The 24063-nt window shown below is 38.6% G+C and overlaps 1 protein-coding gene across 1 annotated transcript in view; it reads left to right on the top strand.

The window, feature by feature from the left end:
- The window catches only part of LOC121917233 (ephrin type-A receptor 3-like), a 294283-nt gene that overhangs the window by 220357 nt on the left and 49863 nt on the right, over window positions 1–24063 (top strand). Inside the window, exons 6-10 of the mRNA XM_042442991.1 lie at window positions 1888–2012; window positions 7669–7828; window positions 11859–11961; window positions 12890–12957; window positions 20127–20252. Coding sequence (XP_042298925.1) covers window positions 1888–2012; window positions 7669–7828; window positions 11859–11961; window positions 12890–12957; window positions 20127–20252 — 582 coding nt within the window. The remainder of the gene's footprint in view (window positions 1–1887; window positions 2013–7668; window positions 7829–11858; window positions 11962–12889; window positions 12958–20126; window positions 20253–24063) is intronic.

Raw genomic sequence — 24063 nt, 5'->3', positions numbered from 1 at the left:
CTGGTGGCTGATAGCTGTAATGGACAATGAGGGCAAATGAAGTGAAATTTAATTCAAACAAGACAAAGGTCAGTTGAAAGGCAGATTAGGAATTTGTTTTGTGCTAGATGGGGGTTACACTCCCCCAGTAAATACAGGATAACATCTTAGGAGTACTCCTGGACTCAACTCTGAGCCTGGAAGTCAAGGTTTCAGCAGTTGCCAAGAATGCATTCACAGAGTTATGGGTTGTGCGCCCATCCTGCAGATGTCAAATCTAGCAACAGCGACATATGCTTAGTTACACCCTATTTAGATTAATGTAATACATTCTACATGGAACTGCCTTTGCAGAGTACTGAGAAACCTCTGCTAATTCAAAGAGCTACAGTCAAATTATTAGCTAGGTGTGGCTGCAGGGACCACACAATTACCTTGTTACAACTGCTCCACTTGCTTCTAGGTTTTTCCATGCCCAATTCAAAGTGGTGGATATGACCTACAAAGCCCTATGCATTTTAGTTCCAGACTATCTGACAGAGCTCCAAAACACACTGCAGAAATAATCCAGTTTGAGACTGCTTTAACTCCCCTGGCTCAATGCTAGGGAATTCTTGGAATTGTAGTTTTGTGAGACATTTAGCCTTCTCTGTCAGAGAGCTCTGGTGCCACAATATGCTACAATTCCCAGGATTCTGTAGCACTGAGCCAGAGGAGTTAAAGCTGTCTCTCCTCATAAAGCATTGTTTCCAGATCCTTAACCATTTCGGTCACCTGCTTCTGGAAACAGTCCAACTTGTCAACAACCTTTTTGAACTGTGGTGCTCTTGTTGTACTTAAAAGTGACTTGATGCTTCAGCCATGGAAACTTACAAAAATATCAGTAAGAAAGTCTCCAGCTGTGTGAAATGCTTTTTTCTGTATACATATTTCTTCTAGCAAATAGAATGGGGAGGGGCAGTTAAGCCTAAAGAAAAACACCTGATATTCTAGTGTCTGAAAGTGGTATTTAAAAATAATTTTGGGGCTACAGTTATATAGAATTGTTTGGTCAGATCAGAATAAAATGCCGCTTACAATTTGAGTCATAAGTCTGGTGCTTTAATGTTAAGAAAGCAAGCACTGGCTTCATTCAGGGTCATCTAATGTGACCTGAACATAAATGGAAGTGCATTAATCACACTGTATTTTTTTGTTTCTCTATCATGTTAGCATGTACTATGCTTCACTGCCTTGAGTCCCTGTATTGGGAGAAAGTCGGGATATAAGAAAATAATAATAATAATAATAATAATAATAATAATAATAATAATAGTGTAGGCAAAATCACCCGTGCAAGCCTCAAAGAAAACTATTAAAGGCATGGAGGAAATTTGAAGTACAGTGGGAGGAATCTTAGAGAATGTCATGGAAAAGGATACATTCAACAGTACACTGATTATTGTTATTAACAATGGACCTCCTGGGACTCTTTGCCCATAATAGATCCCAGCCCTGTCATATGCCTGAAATACAAAAACATTATCACTGAGCTGCAGAATCTGGTAATAATAACACCGCAACATCATAATAAATAGTCAAAACTCTCTCTTCCTTTCTTTTTTTGGTCCACTTTTTAATATATCAAATGTATTTCATTGCTTACATTATAGTAGCAGATTAGAAACATCTGCTCTTTTGCCACCAGTCTGCTAGCAAGAGAAAGTGTAACTCATTTTCCTCCAGGCCATGCTGCTTCAAGGCTTGGGTAAGAAGTCTATAATCCAGCTGTTGAGCATTGATACTGGTCCAGGTTTATACTCAGGAGCTCTTCAAATGGAAATACCACCTTCTTGCCAAGGATTAGAACAGTGATAAACTCCATTTGCTTTCTCTCCCCCTCCACCCTTCTTTTTCTCACTACTCTAGCTCCATCACCTATTACAATAATTAGAAAAGACCGGACATCTCGGAACAGCGTGTCTCTCTCTTGGCAAGAACCTGAGCATCCTAACGGTATCATCTTGGACTATGAAGTCAAGTACTATGAAAAGGTGGGAAGGCACAGCAAAGGGGTTAGGGATGGGATGGGGAGGGAATTCAGTTTGGTCACAGAAAAAGAGTAGGGTGAAAAGCTGAAAGGAAGTGAATATAAAATTTGCTTATGGGTTCGTTTCCAAATTCTTTAAAATAATCTCAGCTGTTGAAATGCAAAACAACTTAAATCCTCATTATCCTAATAATTTGTCATATTAAAGCTAATGATACCAGTGTTCAGTAAGTTTAATAGTTTAAAAACTGTTTCAATTGCTGACAAAATAATTTATGATATAACTGGACACACTGTGATTACTTTGACAATAAGAATTTCACCTATTCTTTTAAGTTCCATTTAAGTAGAGTAAAAAAACAAACAAAACGTGTTTGTGATCTCGTAGGATATCTATGTTTAGATATCAGTGACAAAAGATAATATATTATTCAAAGTAATACTTACCTTTCCGGGCAAATACATATAAGCAGGCATTTGGAAATTCTGTTAAAGCACAATAGATGCTAATATTCAAAACATAGGTCCAAAACACAGTGCAGAAATAATCCAGTTTGACACGGCTTTAACTGCTCTGGCTCAATGCTAGGGAATTCTAGAAAATGTAATTTTCTGAGGCATTTAGCCTTCTCTGTCACAGAGCTCTGGTGCCATAACAAACTACAATTCCCTAGCACTGAGCCAGGGCAATTAAAGCAGTCTCAAACTGCAATGTATTTTGGACCATAGTGATGTTAGTCTGAGTCAGCATGCAAAGGTATCTTATAGCACCTTTGAAGCTAACTGAGGAGCTCAACAGACCACCCCTTTCCTATCAGGATCGGGGCTGCAGCAACCTCACACCGCAGCCCCAATCAGGCCTTTCAAGGGCACAAATAGGAGCCACAAAAAGCGGCTCCTTTTGGCATCCTCAAAAAGGTGCCATAGCCACGGTGGTGCAGCTATGTGGTGCTCCTTCAGCGCCGTGTGATCTGGATGCACCGCCGGAGGTGTATCATGACGCTGCACACGGTCTAGAGTTGTACAAGGCATCAGGGCGCCCTGGGGGGGCGGAGTCAGGCATGCATCAGAGGACACTACACTCTGACTCTGCCCCCAGGCCGCCTTTCAGGCCAGTCTGTAAAGGGCCTGAGAAAAGAAAATTTGTACCATGAGATATAGTAAAGGACAGTCCTAGTTTCTTAGCTAACGTTTTATTTTGAGAGGGCTGATACATAGAAGCAACTGTTGCTTTACTTCTCATACATCAGAAATTCTGCACCCTGTTATCACCATCTCATAAGTAGAAAATGCCCTATGCTGTCATGAAAATCTTTATTAAAGGCTAGGAAAAACTATCTAATGCATTTTTCAGTACATTGATTAAATGGGTATTTTCATTAGAGTTCTACTTAATGTAAGCTTTCTCTGTTATTTTTTTTTTAAAAAAAAAATGTTTTTAAAATATTTGTGAAATTCTATACCATTAAAAAAAAAAAACCAAAGGCTGCAATCCCTGCATATTTACTCACACAAATAAGTCCCACTGAACCTTAATATGCTTCCAAATAGTGCATATGTTTACACTGCAAAACTAGCATATCAACCAAAAATTACATTGTCATTAAAATATTTTCATAGTCTTAATACTATTTTTTTTTTAAAAAAAACCTTGCAAATAGTAAGAACAAAAAAGAAAAAAGATTTATCCTCCTCCTCTAACTATGGCCCATTCCGGACAGGCATATAGTACGTCACCAGGATGTACTAGGGTTAGGAAGGGGCGTCACTTCCTGATGCCCCTAACCCTACTATGGACTGGGTCCATACAAAATGGCGGCACCCGTCCACATGGGCACCGCCATCTTGACGTCGCGGACGCATAGCGTCCAGACGTCGCATGGTGCTAATGATGTCGCAAGTGCGCTATTGGTGCCTTGCAGCATCATTAGCGTGCCGCGGAAAGAAGCGCCATTTTGGGGCTTGTTTTTGCTCTGCGAGGGAGCCGTGCAGTTTAGGCGCTGCAGCTCCCTTGCGGAGCAACCAGCAGCGCCGGCAGACCGCCACTTTTAGGCGGTCTGTAACGCGCCTTAATAAACTAAAGTTTAGTTATTGTAGTTTAGCTATCATTGAAACTCAAAATTATTACAAGAATTATTAAAAGAAAACCTATTTCTTTGGGGTCCTTTAGAAGTATGGGCAGCTGGTTACTTTAATATTCAGTAATCCCCCCACCCAAATTTGACATCAAATTAGGATAAGTGAGTTACAAAATCAGAGCATCTTTGCCTTACCTGAAGGACATACAGTGTGCCCATGTCATGCACGGGCACGCTTTACGCAGCTTTCAGCATACGCTGAAAGCCACGCAGGAAGGAAGGGGCAGTGAGTCCCATAAGGACTAATGGGGTGTTCGCCCATGGCGTATGTGTGCCGCCACGCTGCCGCACAGCCACATGCACAAGCCCCATTCATTTAAATGGGGCTCGAGGATATGCGGAATTTGCATTATGCAGGGGAGTCTGGAATAGATCCTCCACATAAAGCAAGGGCGCACTGTATCTACATGTCCATATGGACATATTTGAAGCATATTTGTAACTTATTTGCAGTTCACAACAGATAATGTGTCCCTATTTGCCATCTTGTCTACTGTCCCTGTCCCAGTGAAACTGTGTGTGGGGGTGGAGGTGGGGGGGAATGTGTGACACATGGTCTAGCAAGGTGTAAAAATATGATGGACCTTATCTACACTTTTAGGTTCAGTGTTGAAAAATATAATTTTCAGGCTGTAGGAGACTTTTCAGAAGTGAAGATCACTTTCATCCATTTCCTTATGGTGCATCTATATTCCATGCATCTTAACCCGACAAGGGACATTATATCATAGTTCTTCAGCCATTTTTTTTTTTAAAAAATAACCATGAAGGAGTCACAGGAACTTGTGTGCTATCGTTTTGAGTCACTTTAGAGATATGCTGTTTAAATGACACACGCATCTTAAGAGGCCAGAAGCTGCGCCAAAGCTGTGTTCTAGTCCTTAGGACTGGAGCATGGCTTTGGTGTGGCTTCCAGCCTCTTAGGATGCATGCAGCATTTAAACATCATACCTAAAAAATGACCTAAAGAAGCTTTATTTTGGCCTTATGTTTGCCTAAATATTGTTATGGTGCTCTGAGTAATTGGAAATTCTTTAGAAAATACTGTAACAGAGGACTTCAACCACATTTAGCCCAATGCTGTAACACTACTTCTTGAAACCATTCTATTTAACCATGTGGAGGATCGGAGGAGAAGGGGGTGGTTTGCACATATCCACTTCCTGTCCATTCTTATGATTTTCATAACTGGCTGACTAGGGCTAAAGTGTGGTGTGATTTCTATGGATAGGATATATGGAATGTATCTAGAGAGCAGGGTTCAATTCCATGCTTGGCCACGGAAATCCTCTGATTGACTTTGCAAGTCACACCCTCCCAGCCCCATGATAGGTTTCATTTAGGCACACAACAATGACAACAACAACATTAGAAGCATGCAATGGTATCATGCCATGTCAAACCTGAATTAAAATTTGAAAGAAAACCCAAAGTCAGAGTTGTACATCTTCATTATGTATCTGATTCACAGCATGGTGGCACTAGTGGCTAGGAAAATTATATACCTTTCAGCATTTAGACTACAAACCAATATATTTGCCTGGGGTAAACCCCTTTGAACATTGTTGGACTTACTTCTGAAGAAATATGCATAGGACTGTGGTGTTAATTAATGAAAACTACAGAAACCGAACTAAACATGAGCTCCTGTCAACAACTGTGTGTAGCCGAATTTCCTATAGTTTCACAAGTACATGGCTACCATCCAGCACCTTTTTAACTTTTAGGAAGGAAAAGCAGCTGCCATGTTAGGAAGTTGGAACTTAGTTTTATTCAACAAAGGTCAGCTTTACAGAACTGCTATACAGTACCCCTGAGTCCAGGTGGACTATTTAAGATCTAATGCTTTCAGATCAATGACAAAACTAAGTCATTTCCCTAGCAGTTAGGACTTAACTTTTAAAGCACTATAATGTAAGGAATAGAGAAGACATAGCCAAGTTTGCTAAAATGAATAGTTTACCTTCAGGTGTTATTGGCAGCAAAAGTTGTGTAAAAGTCTGAGCCAAATTAATGCAAGATATCCATGACTGGAATTTCCAGTTAGCTTTTTCTTCATTCAGAACAACATCAGGGTTGTAACTTTCCCATATCCTGATCCCAGTGCCCTCTTACTTTTAGTATTTGGCTTCCTTACTTAAATAATTCCCATATCGGAGAGCACATAATGTCCCAGTTGAAAGAGCTCCACTAGCTGCCAGTTTGTTTCCGGACACAAGTCAAAGTGCTGGTTATGAACTATAAAGCCCTATATGGCTCATGTCCATGCTATTTGGCAAACCATATCTCCCTGTATGAGCCGGCCTAGGCTCTGAGACCATCAGGAGAGGCCTTTCTCTCAGTCACACAACCATCACAAGCATGGTTGGTGGGGGCACGAGAGAGAGCCTTCTCAGTGGCTGCCCCTAGACTCTGGAACTCCCTTCCCAGGGAGGCCAGAATTGCCCCATCTTTGTTATCCTTCTGCCGGCAGGCTAATACCTTCTTGTTCCGACAGGTATTTAAAACAGAAGGTTTTTAAAGAATGAGCTAGATGTTGCATTCTTTTAAATGTATTTGTAAACACATTTATCTTTCTAACATGTAATTTGTTTTTATTTTTAACATATAATTTGTTTTAAAATTGTAATAATTTAATTCTATTTTAATGTACTACTTTTGTATGCTTTTAATTGTTCTGTTTTTTTAATATTTTAAGCCACCCTGAGTTCCAGTTTGGGGGAAAGGGTGGGAAATAATAATAATAATAATAATAATAATAATAATAATAATAATAACAACAACAACAACAACAACATGTCACATGCTTCAACACGACATTATGATTCTACCTTTGCCTTTTCTTTAGTAGCTGCAAGATCTGGAGATTTCCTAGTTTGCAAAAAGGAATCAATTTTTCAGGCCCATGTCAGTAAAAATAAAGTCAAGTGAGGTGCTAAGAAAATTTATATTTGGTTTTATTTCCCCCCATAAACTCTTCAGGAAGCAGAAATCTTGCCACCTTGAATCCCATTTTGGGAGAAAGGCAGGATATAAATACCTTAAATAAATAAAATAAATATATAAATCTGAGGGGAGAATCCTCTTTTCTGGAAAGCTGGGTGTAACAAGCAATATGACATAAGACTGAAGAGGAGCAAAACACTGTCTTCATATTGTCATCATAGAATGAGGCAGAGGAGGTCATCAAGATGGATGCGTCTCTATTTTCTCTCATTGGTATCTGATCATATCAGTGTCTCCAAGGAGGTCAGATAAAGAGATTTATATGACCATATTTACAAATCTTAATAATCAAATTCATTTTCAAGAATGGGCATCAAATGTGGAATCCCTTTCACCATTCTGGGAAAAGAAGATAACAAACATGTGAATGCAATTACGTTCCACTCTCAGTGCTTTTTATCCAGCCAAAGTAATATATAAAGGAACTCTTGTGTAAACAAATATCAATATGTTGTGATGCCCTCATTGGTGTTGGTGCATTGGTTTTTAATGTGACAATTTCCTTTTCTAAAGCAGGAACAAGAGACAAGTTACACAATTCTGAGAGCAAAAAGCACTAACGTTACCATAAGTGGTCTCAAACCAGACACAATGTATGTTTTCCAAATCAGAGCCCGGACTGCTGCAGGATATGGGACCAATAGCCGCAAGTTTGAGTTCGAAACCAGCCCAGACTGTACGTATTTTTTTTTAAAAAAAATGATTTAAAATATTTTCCTGTATAATTTCAAAATTATATGGCTGACCAGCTTTATTTCCTCTCTAGTACAGTAAAATGTGATTCTATATTTATGATCTGCCTTTCTGGCTAACGTGCCCATAAATTTTTATGTTTTGTCATTATTTAAAACATGCTATGAAAAGTATACTGTAGAATAGTGCAGGTGGTATTCCTACTTTCTCCTACCATATCTTATTTATTTTGTCAGAATTAAATGAATCCTAGACTAGATGGCAGGTCCTGCCAGAAAATAAATTTAAAAGATCTGCAATGTCATAATATTGTTAGCTGACCCTGTTGACTCTAAAATTTCTGAACTCCAGAAGAACTGCAGTCTCATTTTCCTCCTGTCCACAGAATAGTGCATTGCTTTCATTAACTCTAAATATAGAGGTTTTTCCCAAGTCAACAGTGGAGTGGATTCATTAGGAATGGGAAAGTAGTTTTTCATGCAAACTGAAGCTGAAGGAAATGCGGCTGTTGCATGCCCATTTTATATAAAACCTAGATTACTTCTGTACTAGGGCCTGCAGCACTGTTTGTTGTGTTATTCTCGATCACCTGAAAGTAGAATTAAAATGATGTTTCCACTAAGAATGCAAGGAACATTCATACTGCTGATTATATATAGCCAATCACCATGTAATTTTAATCACATGTGAGAGTGCAACACATTACCAATAGCAAAAACAAACAAGGAAACAAAAACAAAAAGTTAGTGAAATTTTCACCAAGAAAAGCCTTGAAATGCAAAACAAACTAAACAATCAAAAATACACAACCACTTTGATAATCTCAGTCAGCTAGGAGAATATTTTTGTTGTGGTTGTTGTTCTTGTATGCCAGAATTTTTAAAAAGACATATTTATCTCCCTAGATTTCACGTGATATTTAATATAGTTCTGTAAGAGAGAGGGGGGAGGGAGGGAGTCCCTGTCATCAAGCACTTTGAATGTCATTTAATGACGTCCCATTCAGCATAGCTCACCTACAAAGTTAATTAGTAGCTCCCTCCTTTGGCTTTTTCTGTTTTCCTGCTTTCATTTCATCTAGTAGGACTTAGCAGGCAATTAGTCTAACTGTACTTTAATTACTTTCTATGAATACAGGGAAATATAATAATTATTATTTTATTTGTTCTTACTTGGGAATGTAGATCCAGGTTGTAGTCCCTACTAAGCCATGCAAACATAACCTTAGAAAATCCAACTAAACTGCTATTCAAACTCATAATTATCTCCCTAGAGATATCACACTCCCTCAGCCTAGCCTGCCTCACAGGTTTATTGTGATGGTGAAGGAAAAGAAGTATCAAGTACACCAATTTAATATCATTGAAATAAAAGTATTGAAGAAAAATAACCAGTAGATATGACTTCTGCCCAAGTATCTCTCAGAGATACTTCCAAAGATGGATTGGGGCTGCAGGAAACACACACCGTAGCCCCAAAAGGCCTTGAAGCTGGCCGAAAAAGAAGCAGCAAAGATCTGCTCCTTTTTCGGCCAGCAAAAAGCCAGTTTTTCCCTTCCTGCAGCAGTTTGAAGCTGGCTGTAAGCCACTCCAGGAGCGTGCAGCATATAAATGCCATGCTACTGGAGTGGCTGCCCAGCTTCCGCGTGGCTTCAGAGCATCATCAGAGCATGCAGCGTATAAATGCCGCACTCTCATGACACCCAGAAGTGAGCTTTTTTGGCCCATCTCTTCAGTCCCTCAGAGTCCTGAACTTTTTCTAAACAAATCCTGATTTTACTAAATTTTTGCAGAAAAGCTAAAAAAAAAAATCTTCTAACTATAGCCCAATACATTCACTACCCTCACTTGTATTAATGAACAGTGTCATTTTAAAAAATCATATTAGCCCTACAGACCTGTTGAAATCTAAATTATTAACAGTGCCATCCTTTCCATACCTGTAAGTAATTCTAGTAGAGTTCACAGAGGCTTGTTCCTGGGTAAATGGCTATAGAACTGCAGTCTTAATCCTGTACTCTGTTCAAAACCTAAATGTGGTGGTATTAAACCATTAGAGTGAGACTCATTTCTTTTGATACTATTATTGAAAATATTTGAACACATTAATATTCAATCTGTCCGTCACAGCGATAATGTTCACTACTACTTATGGACATATGTCCATTTACTAGCTAGCCTTGAATTTTGAGTATAAAATGAATTTTGGGAAAGGGAGGAGGAAGGAATATATAATATAGATTAAGCCACAGATTTGTTGTTGCTGTTGTGTGCCTTTAAGTTTTTTCTAATTTATGGCAACCCTAAGGTCATACAATGGGTTTTTCATGGCAAGATTTGTTCAGAGGGTGTTTGTCCTTGCCTTCCTCTGAGGCTGAGAGAGTGTGAGCTGTTCAGTGGGTTTCCATAACTGAGAAGGAATTTGAACCCTGGTCTCATAGTTCAGTGTGCAAACCACTATACAACACTGGCTCTCCCTGCCACAGATACTGCCATGTTAACATCATTCTTACAGATTCCTCATAGGGCCTGAGTGTCTGAAGTGTAAGGAGAAGTTCTGTTGAGAGAATTTAATTTCTCAGAAAAATACAGAGAATTTTTTCAGGAGGCCAGGCAGTCTTGCCCTTGACTATGTGAATGTTTGAGATCTGTGAGATTTTTAAAATTCCAACTCTTTCTCGAAGGTAGCTGAGGTCCTTATTTAACAAATTACTGTTAATGTTGGCCTTCAGCCTTTGGATTACATTTTGTAATACACAGGGAGTATTAGTAATAATCCATGGCATAATTTATGGGGAAATCTTGTAGGAAAATATGTGTTTGTGTTATAGAGCAAACTTGCAGGTGAATATATTTGAAGTATTTGAAGTTGACAAAGAGTTTTATGGAAGAAATTGTATTTTTTATTATTCTAACATGATTTTGTAACAGATTTTGACTGATCACTTTGCAATCATGGAATTAGATTTGGTTATTCATATGTTTTAAGAACTGTTAGCATCTGAAACTGTCCTATCTCTTGCATAGTGGTTGAAATTATGAACATGAGCAAGCCCTTTTAAAATCGTGATTTTAAAATCAGGTATCCATGAAACACCAATAAATCTCTTTTGCACCAATGGTTTTGTTTAATTTTGACCACCCTTGATGGTGTTGTGGTGTGAAGACATTGATAAAGCTACAAATTATTACACTGTTAACTATTCTACCTTTATAAAGTCTTTAATACTTTAATTTTAAATTAATGGAAAAGTCTAATCACCATCTGCAGGAGCAGCAGAGTTTGGGTCTAAAAGGTCTCATGTAGAAAGCATTCCTGTTTGTACAAGCACACTAATGCCTTTTGCCACTTCCCTGCGGCCTGGAAAAGTGGCAGATCAGGGCCTCAGGGCTGCCGCTGTGGCAGCTGAGGCTCTGATCCATTGGGGAAAGGGGCGGGTACAGGCCGCCCCAAAGGGGCGGTCTGTAACCCACCTTAGTGGACATAAATGGATCTCACTCAATAGTTTTCCTCTTCCATTGTCACAGAAGCTTCTAAACAAATATCTAGGATTTGGTTTCTCTTTTCTATTTGGTAAAGAGGTGTTGTTGTTTTGTGCTTTCAAGTCATTTCTGACTTATGGTGACCCAAAGGTGAACCTATCACAGAGTTTTCGTGATAGAATTTGTTAAGAAGGTGTTTGCCTTTCCCTTCCTCTGCTGTTGAGATAGTATGACTTGCCCAAAGTCACCCAATGAGTTTCCATATCTGAACAGGGATTCAGACCCTGATCTGCCATTGTCCTAGTCCAACACTCAAACCACTGCACCATTCTGGCTCTCAATACATAGCCTTTTTACTTAGGGAATGGAACAGGATGTCTTTCCTAGGAACAAAGTGATGTTCTAATGACTTCCCCCTTCCTGTTGCATATATTTGTCAGTATTGGATGTATTTTGAATGTCAATATTTGAATATTCAATGTGTTTTGTTTTGTTTTGTTCTACTCATACTTCTTTCCTTTTAACTTCTAGCTTTCTCCATCTCCAGTGAGAATAGCCAAGTTGTCCTGATTGCAGTTTCAGCTGCAGTGGCAATTATTCTGCTAACAATTGTGGTTTACATTCTGATTGGGAGGTTAGTTCATCATTTGTTTTACACGTCTATTTACATTTCTTCAGTGCCTCACTGGGATAATGAGGAGTGCCACCAAGAAACTATCTCAAATGGAAAAGGTTTGGGGGTGACAGTGCTTAAGAAGTTTGTTCAGTCTGCATTTTCAAACAATACTGACCTGATACAACTTCCTGGAATAATGTGTGGATAGGCAACACAGTCCTCTTACAGATTTCACAGATCTTTGATTTTTGTAGTGTACTTCACACACACACACACACACACACACACACACACACAAAACTATGCATATTTTAGTATAAATTGGATATGGAAGTGTGTATTTGAAAGGAAAGATGTGTTAAGAAAGATAGCGAAGAACTTTGTTCTTTGAAAATACACTTTAAAGTATCTGTTTTGTGAAAAATGCATTCAAAAGGCTATATTTAAATATGATTTTTGTCCATCACATATTAATGAAAAAATGGGAAGGAGCAGAAGTATAAAGAAACACACAACAATTTGATACAGACTGGAGATAGAGTGATACCCCCATTGCTAATGTCTGGGCTTCATCACACACACACACACACACACACACACACATCCCACAGAGCAGGGAGTCATGTCAGAACTACACACAGTAATGAGGCTGCTAACAATAGTAGCACAAGCCCTACAGAACTTGTTAAAAAGAGCTATAAACACATTCTCAGGCAACTGTAAAACTAAACTGGAGGGGTCAAAAATCAACATATCGTCTCATTAGCCAATTTCCTCAAACTCCCTCAGAACATATCGTAGCCCTGTAGGGTTCAGGGAATATAAATGGTACTAAAGTTTCTAACAGGTACTTAATTGTTCAGGGAAAACATTTCATTCTGTTTTTATATGCAAGCAGTGTATAAAATGTTGGATTTCTGATGTTTTTGCCTTTTATTACTTGTAGGTTCTGTGGGCATAGTAAATCAAAACATGGAGCTGATGAGAAGAGACTGTACTTTGGTAACGGGCATTGTAAGTTACAGAAAAGGATATTAAGAGTTTTATTGTATTTAGCAAATGTCTATGTCCCCCTGAACAAATTTGTGTTATGATACAATAAAAGAGACTTAACATTAGTAGTAAAAAGAGATATCAGTAGCTTACATTTCATCCATTTTTTTGTCTTCTCTTTTGTCCTCTGCTCTTTTGTACCCTACAAGGCAAAGAACACAAGATGTGTTGTGTTTCATCGGTTATGTGCCTAAACAACAAACAGTCTAAACAACAAACTTAAATTGATGCTCTGCACTTTTTCAAGCCGCATAAAGTTCCAGAGTAGCATTACAATATTTCCCACACAATCCAATCTGTGAGATTAGAACTAACTTTCAATATGTTCATTGGGATTATGCTTTGTTAGTATGTCCAGAATTAGACGCTTACAGACCCATCTTATCTCAGAGATGTGCCATATGTAGAGGTTTACAATAAGACATGGCTAGATACACACTAGACAAAGCTCTCAAAGATCTGCTGACAGGTTAATTTGCCAGCAGAACTGCTCTGCTGACTAATATTTGCTGGCAGAAGAGTCAAAAAACCCCTCCAGACCAGGCACATAGTAATAATGCTGGCACAAAATTAGGACCAGACAAGGAGAATTTGAAGTAAAATCTAACACCTCTAGGCTGAGCGACCTTTGGATTCCATTTGACATAGTCTAGTGTGGCCAGTTAGGATTGATTTCTTGTTTAATTGGATGAGAGCACACTGGCAAGTTGAGGGATCTTCAAAATACTTGATTTGTTTTCACATGTACGACCAAAGGATCTTGGGAGAAAGTCAATATTTCTACATGAAACAGAAAATCCACTAACTAAGCATCAGATGGCCAAACTTTGTCTAAATTACAGGTCTCGGTTCTACCTCTTTCTGTTTCCCTGAATCCCTTTAAATTCTAACCCAATGCTGTTCTAACACAAGAAAAATGAAAAGTTCCAAATCATGGAGTCCTCAAGAAGCATTCAGTCTTCCTTGTAAAAACCAATATCCATAACAGTACTGTTTAGATGAAACTACTGGAATAGACACATTCATGCATCATTATTATTACTTTTTAAAAAAGGAAATCGACTCATAAAAATATTTTTGAATACTTCCTACCTTTAAAATATCATCTATATGACTTGCATCCAATAGTGGTTTTTGACTTATAATAGGGGTGGGAATCATGTAGCCCACCAAATATTGTTGTACTGCAACCCTTGGCATTCCTCAGCATGGGCTATACAGTCTAGGGCTGCTGGGGGTTGCAGTACAACAAGTTCTGGAGGGCCTCATGATTCACCACCACCACTAGAAGATGTTTCTACTCATTTATCAGTGCACTTGATTTTAATCTATACTTTCCACTGTAGCTGTCTATGTAGTATTCCCATTTGTTCCAAATGTTTTTACTTATTCATTTTGTTTTTGTTTATATCACACCTTTCTGGGATGTAACTGGGACTCAAAGTGGCTTACAACAAATTTTTTAAAAAGTTCAGTGCAAAAATATTCAATACAAATAAAGACAAAATTACTATATTAAAACGCATTCAAATAAATTAAGATATTAGCCAAGATGATTATACTAAGACTATCATGTTCAGACATATGATGGGATGACATTATTCAATGGAAAGGGCAGTAATACTCAATAAAATGGAAGGCAGTAGGAAAAGAGGGAAACCACATTGTGAATGGATTGATTCAATCAATGAAGCCATGACCTTGAATTTGTGAGACTCAAACATGGCAGTTGATGCCTGGGGCTCTTGGAGGTCACCTTAAGTTGAACTCAACTTGCCAACAAATGACAGCAGCTATAGGATATTAAAAGCCAATTGAACTGAAAGTAATTTAAGACCACATTGGTATAAAGTACAGCACTCACCAGTTTCAAGTTCTTTTCTCAACAGTGAGACAATTTTCAAAAGTCTACCTGAATAAAAAGGTCTTTCCTTGTCATCAGGAAGAGAATCCCACATCCTTGCTGTATCCACTGAAGACTTTGTCTGCAAACCCTCACAAGCAGCTTATCTAGTGGATGCAGGGATGGGGATGGAGGTAGCAGTGTAAATGGAATTGGAGAATCAATGACAAGTGGGCACCCCAAACTATATGAGTAGAAGAACTTTCCACTTTTCCATAAAGCCTGTGCTTAATACAGTCCTACAACTCTGTTAACATCTATTTGTCAAAACTGTTTTCCAGGGCTCTAGTTTTTGTACATGCTGTTTTCATTTCATGACAGGTGTTTTAGAGTCAAGAAAAAATCAGTCCTTTAGAATAAATCATCCACTAATAAGCCTGATCTGAACTGTTCTCGGTCAACTTGGGAACAGTTTCTCAAAACAGGACTGCCTGCTGAGTATGGCCTTATTTTCTGGAATCACTGAAGGCCAAGCAATACTTCTCACTAACAATTCTCAACAGCTGGCCGCTGTGCTGTATTTATCTGTGCCCCCTTGCTGTGCAACAACAAATGATGCATTATAGCAAAGGACCATTTTCTTATGTGGAAAAAGATGAATTTCATTGAGTCCTGCAAAGAACCTTTTTGGCAGTCTCCCCATCCCCTGTGGTGAGCAATGTAAAAACATGGCGATCAAGTCACATTTCTAATCTTGCCTCTTGTAACTTGAGCACCAATCTGCATGCATGAAATATATGCCCATGAATATTGCTGCATGCAGGCATCCATTCTTGAACAGATGATAACACTATTAAACCCACTTTTGCCCAAACAGGTGCCCTCTCCCTGAAATGGAGATGAGAGCTGCTATAATGCCTGGCATCTATTCAGTATTTCACATGTGATTCTGGAGCATAATCCCCTATGCCAGACAAAGTCCAATATACAGAGTGAGGCAGTTGCCTCAGACAACAAGTCTGGGGGAGTGTATTAAAAGGCCAGCACACTGTTAGTTATTTACTAATATGGTGTTGATTCTTTTTCAAAGAATGTCTGATGTGGTGAGAGATGCTTGTGACATTTTTGTCTCATATTTTCAGATATGTTGTTTTGGATTCTGTGCACCTTGACTGAGGTGTGAGGAGAGTGTCATTTGTTGCTTTGCCTCTGAGTTTTTATTATTATTATTATTATTAACCTTTATTTATGAAGCGCTGTAAATTTACACAGCGCTGTACATGCAATCTTTTTAGTTAGACGGTTCCCTGCCCTCAGGCTTTCAATCTAAAAAGACATGACACAGAAGGAGAAGGGAGTGGTGGAGGGAAAGGGTAAGAGGTCCAGCAGTTCCTCTCAACCTCCGAGGTCTGGACCAAGGCAGATGGACTGGAGGGAGGGCAAGGCTTCATAATGGATGGTTAATCATTATCCAGAGAAAATACATAATCACAAGTAGGATAATACATATACAGTACATAGGAATACAGGAAATGGAGTTTTTATTGAAATGGAGTTAATGTAAGGCAAATCAGATATCATACTGAAGAAATGCAAATGAGAGTGTGAAGAATTTATATGTAAGAGAGAAAGAGCTGGTCTGAGGAGTTATACAGTATCTTCTTTGGGTATTACAGCCCAATCTATAAACCAGATTGCTTAATACTACATAGTTCACTGGATTCCCTTTCTAATATCTTTCATTCTAGCCAGTAATGTTTGAAATGTGGGACAGGAAACAGGTCTTCAGCTCTGATTTTGTGCACATTTCTGGCAGTCTGTGCATTCTCCCTTTGCTTAGACCACTGGCCATTAGTAGCACCCATGAGGCACAGACCATTGTTTTCTTCCATTTGATATGGAGGAGAAGCTCACTCCATGTAGAACTAGATACTGTGGGCACCCTGCCCCAGAACATTTTGGAACTGACAGGCTTGTGTAGAATGTTTGAGATAGTCAGAGCTATTCATTTGCAAAGAGTGGGACACCTATGCATCCCAGCATTTTCAATCAGAAGAATCAGTGCTTATGCATTTCAGACATGTTATTTGAAAGTTAGATTGGAATTAACATTGGCAGTCCTTTCTATATGGCTTAATGGACTGCTGAAACTGAAACCTCTGTTTAATTACAATTCTGTTGGGGTGACTGAAATGCCTTTTCCCCCTCTACAGCCTTTCCCCATGGGCATGTGCTTGTACTTTCTTTATTGCAAGCATGCAAGCTGTGATATTAAGCTATTTAAGGCCATTCACCAACAGTTAACACACTTGGCTTAGATACCCATTGAGGAAGTATGTGCCCCACATCATGAGGTCTTCATTATTCAAATTTAATTAGGTTATAAAACAGAAACAGCCATTTTAAAAGTGTCATGGACAAATAACAGGTCAAAAATTGTTCTCTCAACTCTCATGCACTGGAATGTCTCAATCACTATTTCTGAATTAGTCACAGTAGTTAAGTTTCTGTGGATTCAGCCACTTGTTTTTCTGCTTTAGTGTTCCACCGTAATGCTGTAACTATAATATGAGAAATAATTCTCAAATACCTTCTGGAAAGAAAAAAATGTGTCAGAAAAACAATTGCTGGAGGAATAGTTAAGACTTCCAGCAGTATTTGTCAAACATTTCTTAACTCTTAATTTATCTACATTTCTATTTCCATGATATATTAATTATTAAATATTCTGTTCCTGTAACAACAGTTTAATTGTTGGTTGAACAATTCTTGATTTACTCATAAAGTTCATTTCATGCCAACACAAAAAAAATATGTTTGTTAAAAGAGATTTCCTGAGGATCAAGAATGCATGGAAACCAAGCCTTAATGTCAGACGTGCTGTTGTTACCTCCGACTATTAAATGTTAATAGAAACCAATTCTGAATATACCCATACATGGCCCCTTTATTATTACTAAATGTGCTCCTAAAGAAACACCTGATATTTCAAACTGGTTGCTGAGTCAGACGTTGCTGAGTCCTGATACCATTTAAAGCTACTGCTTTCCTTCATTTTAAAAGATATGCTGAACTTTTTGCTTTTGAGAAGATGACTCTGCACACAAACAGCTATCCACACTTTTCATTTAGCAGCTGTCATAAGGCAGGGTTGGAGAGCCTTTGCTAGATGTTTTGGCTTGTAGTGTCATTGGAAAAGACAATGCTAGGTAAGGTTGAGAGTAGCAAAAAGAGAGGAAGACTGCATGCCAGATGGATAGACTCCATGGACCTGCATCTACAAGACTTAAATAAAGCAGTGGAGGACAAGGAGTCTTGGAGGTGTGCCATTCACAGGCCCACCATGAGTCAAGGGCAGTTAACTGTCTGTAGGGCAATTAACAACAATCCCATTTGTTTCTATGGGACATGGCCACTGGTAAAGGGTTGAGAGATTTATGGCCCAAAACATTTAAAGGACCAGGGTCCCTGAGCCCTGTTTTCAGTGTATTGTTTTTGTAGAATGTTTGGAGCTACTGCTGGATCTTTCAAGACCTGTAAGATTCCCCTAAATTGCCACTAGGGGAGTATAAACCCAACTATACCCAGCATTCATCTGAATTTAGCTGGTGCAGCACAGGTAGCAGCAAATACTGCACGCAAGAGTCTCCTGGGTTAGCTGCAGGAGGATAAAATAACTTCTTGTACTTCTGTGGCTATAATAAACTTTTTCTACTTCAGCCCATAGCAGCTGGTTTATTTCAGTCTGTTGATTCTGAATTGCTTGAGAAAAAGCCTGAGCTGTGAACAGTTCCCTGCAGCCTTATTTCGAATCCTATAATATCACTTCAAAGAAGCAGAAATACATTTCACCTCTTCAGACCATCTCTGTTTGCCCACATCTGGCCAAGGCCTTTCTGCTTCTTTACTACCCGTAGGGCAATTCATGCTAGAGAAATAGATATGGAAATGATGATGCTTGCACAGAAGGAGCTGTAAAGTGGTGCAGCTTAACACATGCACATGTGTTTATTATCTGTAGCTCATGACAGAATCTACTCACTATATGGACTGCTTTTTTTAGTAATTGGTGTGAAGGGATTATTTTCTTTGCAATCCCCAATGATGTGATAATGCATATCCAAAAAAGAAAATGAAAAATTCAGGAGCAAAGGTACCCCTCCACAAAGCTTTTAAATAGCTTTTTTGTTTTGTTTTTGTTATAGTTTATTAACTAGAACAGGAGGGTGTCTGTAGCCCAACATGAATCACAAGGAATATTTATGGGACCTTAAACTGATAGCAGTGTACTCATTTTATGTATGCATGTTTTAGTTACTGCTCTTGTTTGTTTTATTGTGATACATTTCTTAGCCAGCTGAGTCAATAAGAAACATTACTACCACAAGTGTATTATAGAAGACAAAACACAGCCTCTCTGTTATGGGTGGGAACTTGAAATGGTATTAGTGGCACTTATATTAGAATTTAGGAAGTAAATTTTTGTCATTTGATTACTTGCTTGATCAAATTTAGACCTAAGATTTAACAATCCCTCAAAGCTGGAGCAGAAAAGATTAGGACAGGGTGAAAAATTCCTATTGAAACATACCAAGGCCCAGTACAAACGGATGCTTTGTGGCATGCCAGCGATGATTTTAGGGTTCAGGAGAACGCAGCAACCGCATGCTCATGAACCCTAATACGTATGGGCAGTGCCATCTTGACACAGCACTGTCCATATGGCGCGTGTGTCCATGACGTGTCTTGTGTGATGTGTCCAAACGGTGCACCACACAAGACACATCACCGCAATGCCCCAGGGAGCAAATGGTGCCTTAACAACATCGTGGGGAGGAGTGCCATTTCGGAGGTCCTTTTTGCAATGGATCATTGTCGCATCCATGTGGTTGCCACGACAACAATCCGGAGGAGAAAGGGACGGCCTCTGATCGCCTCTTTCTTCTACTCTGTACCAGGCCCAAATGTTCTTTTTAGGGATGGGTGAGAATTTTGTTACAGGTGGTTTTTGATTAAAATATATATATATATACCAGAATATGACCAATTCTTCATATTTAGGATGGAAAGAACATGAGATTTTTAAAAAGTTTGTGAAACAAAACAAAAAGTGAGAATGCATCCTGCAGATCCTGATCTTCATCTCCCTATGACCAGTGCATTGATTGATTGATATTTATTTAAAATTAAAAATAAATTTAAAATAAATTTATTGATGTATTATATTGGCTAGTTTTTGTTCATACAATTACTTTGACTGAAGTTATACTTGTCTCTTTTTAAACAGTAAAGCTCCCAGGCCTTAGAACATATGTGGATCCACATACATATGAAGATCCCAATCAAGCTGTTCATGAATTTGCCAAAGAGCTTGATTCTTCCAGCATATCCATTGATAAAGTTGTTGGAGCAGGTAAGGATACATACAATATTCCCTTCCAGTTGAGCAATTGTACCACTGCAGTAAGTCCACTGAAGCTGGACATTTAAAATGCAGACATATACCCCCCAACTGTCCCGATCTGGCAGGGACAGTCCGAATTAAACCACTGTTATACCACTCTTTCAGCAGCTTTTAGAATATCGCACTTGTTCTTTCTTCCTCTCTTTCCTCCCACTTTCCTCCATTTTCCTCAGCTTACTTCATTTGCTACAAATTCTCTTCAAAATGCAAAAGCAGTTTGTACTGAATTAACTCAGCATGGGGTGAGGTGAGGTGAGGAGAGAATGGAATCTTGCCCCTTCCAGCAAAATCAACTGCTGCAGCCTCTCCTAGCTTGTTGTGCTCTTCCTCATGAATTATTTTTGCCATCTTGACCACACTCTGATGTTGCTTGCCCACATGTGTCCTAGTTTCCATATGTGAAATATTGGAGGGTACGCCAACATTTTGGTTAATGAAGAAAAACATCCTTTACTGTTGGAAAGCAGGAAAATGTTGAACGAGCTTTCTTTTTGTATGCTAATCATGATGACTGAGAGTTTTACATGTCTTTTTTCCAGGTAAAGCACAACCTAGGTGAGAGAGATAAAATAATATCTGAGAAGTAATACGTTTTATAAAGACAAATATTTCAAAATATTATTTCATCTTCAAAACTTCTAGTGTGACTTCTCTCCTGCCAAGTATCAGTCACATTGCTTATTCTACATTCAGCAGGTATTGATATCTCCATGACATCAGTCTCCAGAATCAAGAGTTGGACAGTGTCTCTATTGTTGTTATGTGCCTTCAACTCAATTGTAACTTATCATGATACCATCCTAGGGTTTTCTTGCCAAAATTAATTCAGAGGAGGTCTCCTACTACCTTTCTCTAAAGTTGAGTGAATGAGACTTGCCCAAGGCCACCTGGTCTCTTAGAGTTTTAGTCCAATACTCAAATGTTTAGTCCAGTACTGAAACCACTACACCACATTGGTTCTCTTTTGTTGCTTTGTTAACTGCCCTTGAGTTGATCCTGAGAAGGCAACCCTGTGGTTTGGACATCTCCAAGACTCCCTGTCTTCCACTACTCTGCTCGTGTCTTGCTGACTCAGGCCCGTAACTTCCTTGATTGAGTTTATCTATCTGGCTGGCAATTCCTTTCATTTGATTGTCTTTTTAGCTGTCCACAATATTCTCAGCTCTCTTCTCCAGCAAAATGTCTTGGATGTTGATTTCCTTCTTATCATCTTTCTTCATTTTCTAGCTCTCGCATCAATACATGGTGATGGAGAATACAATCCAGCTATTCTAACTTTAGTGTTGAGTTGTATATCTTCACTCTCTAGTATCTTGACTTGTTCCTTCATAGCTGCCCATCCCATTGGCATAGCCAATGGTGAGGAGTTAAAAGAGCTGCAGTCCAAAAATATCCGAACACGTATGCTTTATACTTAATACTCTTGAACAAGGAAGCCACAACTGAACAACCTTTTCTGAAAAAAAGATGTCAGTTTCCCTTGGGGAAAGCAGTTTTTTCTGGATTTATAGGGAAAAAATGAGCAAATATGTTTATTTCCAGTCCATGACCTAAATTCAGTCTTTAGTCCCATAGAGCATACCACTTTTAAATCAATGGTATTTACAGAATACTGATCTACAATTCAACAATTAATTCAATGATTCTACTATTGCTAAAGTTAGCAACTGGATTCAAGCATGTGTTTATTCATGATTCTGTTTCATTCAGTTGTCATATTAATTTGCAACTTTAAATGTTGTTGATGATGGTGGTGGTGAATAATGATTCCATTTCTTGGATTATTTTTTTTCTAAAAGAGACATTAGGTGCCTAATAGCTAAAATGTTTAAATCCATATTGTGAAACATATTTAAATTCATCTTTCCTTCTATATGTATATTCAATTATGTATACTGATTCTTTTAAACTACTGAGAAATTCATTATAGTATTCCATGAAGTGCAAAACTTCACATTCTATTCCAAGAACTGCAAAATCTGGTGAATATGTAACACCAAAAGGTATGAATCAGATTATTTTGTATAGGAATTTGCAAAAATAAAATTCCTCTCTGCATTTATACACTCTTGTAACAATACATTATATTCTGATTATTCATTGCCCATACATCTGTATTTTATGTATAGAAACTACCAGCAAAAATATATAACAAAAAATATTACATAAGGATAGCCAGTGTGGTTTAGTGGTTTGAGTGTTGGACTATGACTCTGGAGAACAGGGTTCGAATCCCCAATGAGCCATGAAACCCACTGGGTGACCTTGGGCAAGTCACACTCTCTTAGCTACAGAGGATGGCAATAGCAAACCCACTCTAAAGAAACTTGTCAAGAAAATGTTGTGATAGGGTCGCCTTAGGGTCACCACAAGTCGGAAATTACTGGAAGGTGCACAACAACAATAAAGGCACTGTTACACTGCATAGTATGTAATGTATGTAATGTTACATTACTATTAATGTAAGACAAAATTCATCTGTTTATAGCTGTAGTCTGTCTCAACTATTACTGCAACTCTAATAGTGATTGGGACTAAAAGTATTATTTTTACAGGTTGTAGGTTCAAGTGCATTACCATTTGCTCTTATTTTATGGCAATACTTGTATATCTTAGGCTAGATGAATCTAAGCCACAGAACACTATTCTGTACAAACACAAAAAAAAAATTTAAACAAAATCTAACTTTTAGTGAGAGGATACTTTTTCTCAGTAAATTGTATAGCCTGTAGCATTCCACAATTGCAGGTGGGAATAACACTGTAGTCCTAGACATTAGGTGGTGACCTGTATGTATGGAATTCCTAAGGATGTTTAAATGACTGGAGAACAGTATCTTTTTGTTGTTGTTGTTTAAAATAAAGAAGTGAAGTATACATTTGACTGAGAAGCTGTTAAAGTACATTTAATGAAAACTAAGGCTTGTAAATGTTACTTTCTGGACTACAACTGCCAGAACCTCCAGACAAGATTCATGGGAAATTTTGCAAGCTGTAGTCCTAAAGAGTATTTTTTAAAGGTTCTCTGTAAAAGTAATGCCATTCCTACATGATGGAGCAGAATCAGAGAAGCATGTAGGACTATCTCATCTCAGCCTGTTAAATAACCACTGAAGAAACTACCTCTGCTTCCAATATATCAAAGATGTTTTGGTGGCTACCCATATGATGCCTCAATGGGGTCATTCACACTACAATTTGCTCCAAAGAGTGATTTGGGACATATGACCCTCGTTCCCATTTGAAACCGTTTCCGATCCTCATTTGAGCAATTCCAGGTGGAAAGAAGCGGGGCAAATGCAAAAAACACAGGGTTTCCTGAGACTAGTTTGAAAGTTGTTCTTTTCTGAAGAATCAGTTCTGAAGTGTGCCCAGTAAGTGGGTACAGCAGATCAGAATCGATTCTTTCCGAGGGGAGGGACAAATGGCAGAAGGGTGTGTACCATCCCTCCCCAGAGACTCCCCCAGTTAGGTTTCTTTTTTAATAAAAACAATAGAATTGATCAAAAATCAATATATTGGTAAAGCAACTACTTCTTTTTCTGATTTTTTGATTAATTCTATTTTTTAAAAAGAAAAATTGTCTCTCACCCTTCTCCTCCTCCACCTCCTGGGTCCCCTGGCCTTGCCTTGCTCCCTCAGGATTATTTCTGCAGTGCAGATGCAGCTCAAGCCAAGCTCCCATGAGAATTTAAAAGGGGAGACGCTGTCGCTGCTTTCCCCAGAACTGGCTGGCCGCGGTGCTGCTGCTGCTGCACCAC

The sequence above is a fragment of the Sceloporus undulatus genome, unplaced genomic scaffold (genome assembly GCF_019175285.1).
Source record: "Sceloporus undulatus isolate JIND9_A2432 ecotype Alabama unplaced genomic scaffold, SceUnd_v1.1 scaffold_13, whole genome shotgun sequence".
NCBI classification, from domain to species: Eukaryota; Metazoa; Chordata; class Lepidosauria; order Squamata; family Phrynosomatidae; genus Sceloporus; species Sceloporus undulatus.
This window is presented reverse-complemented; position numbering and strand designations above follow the sequence as displayed.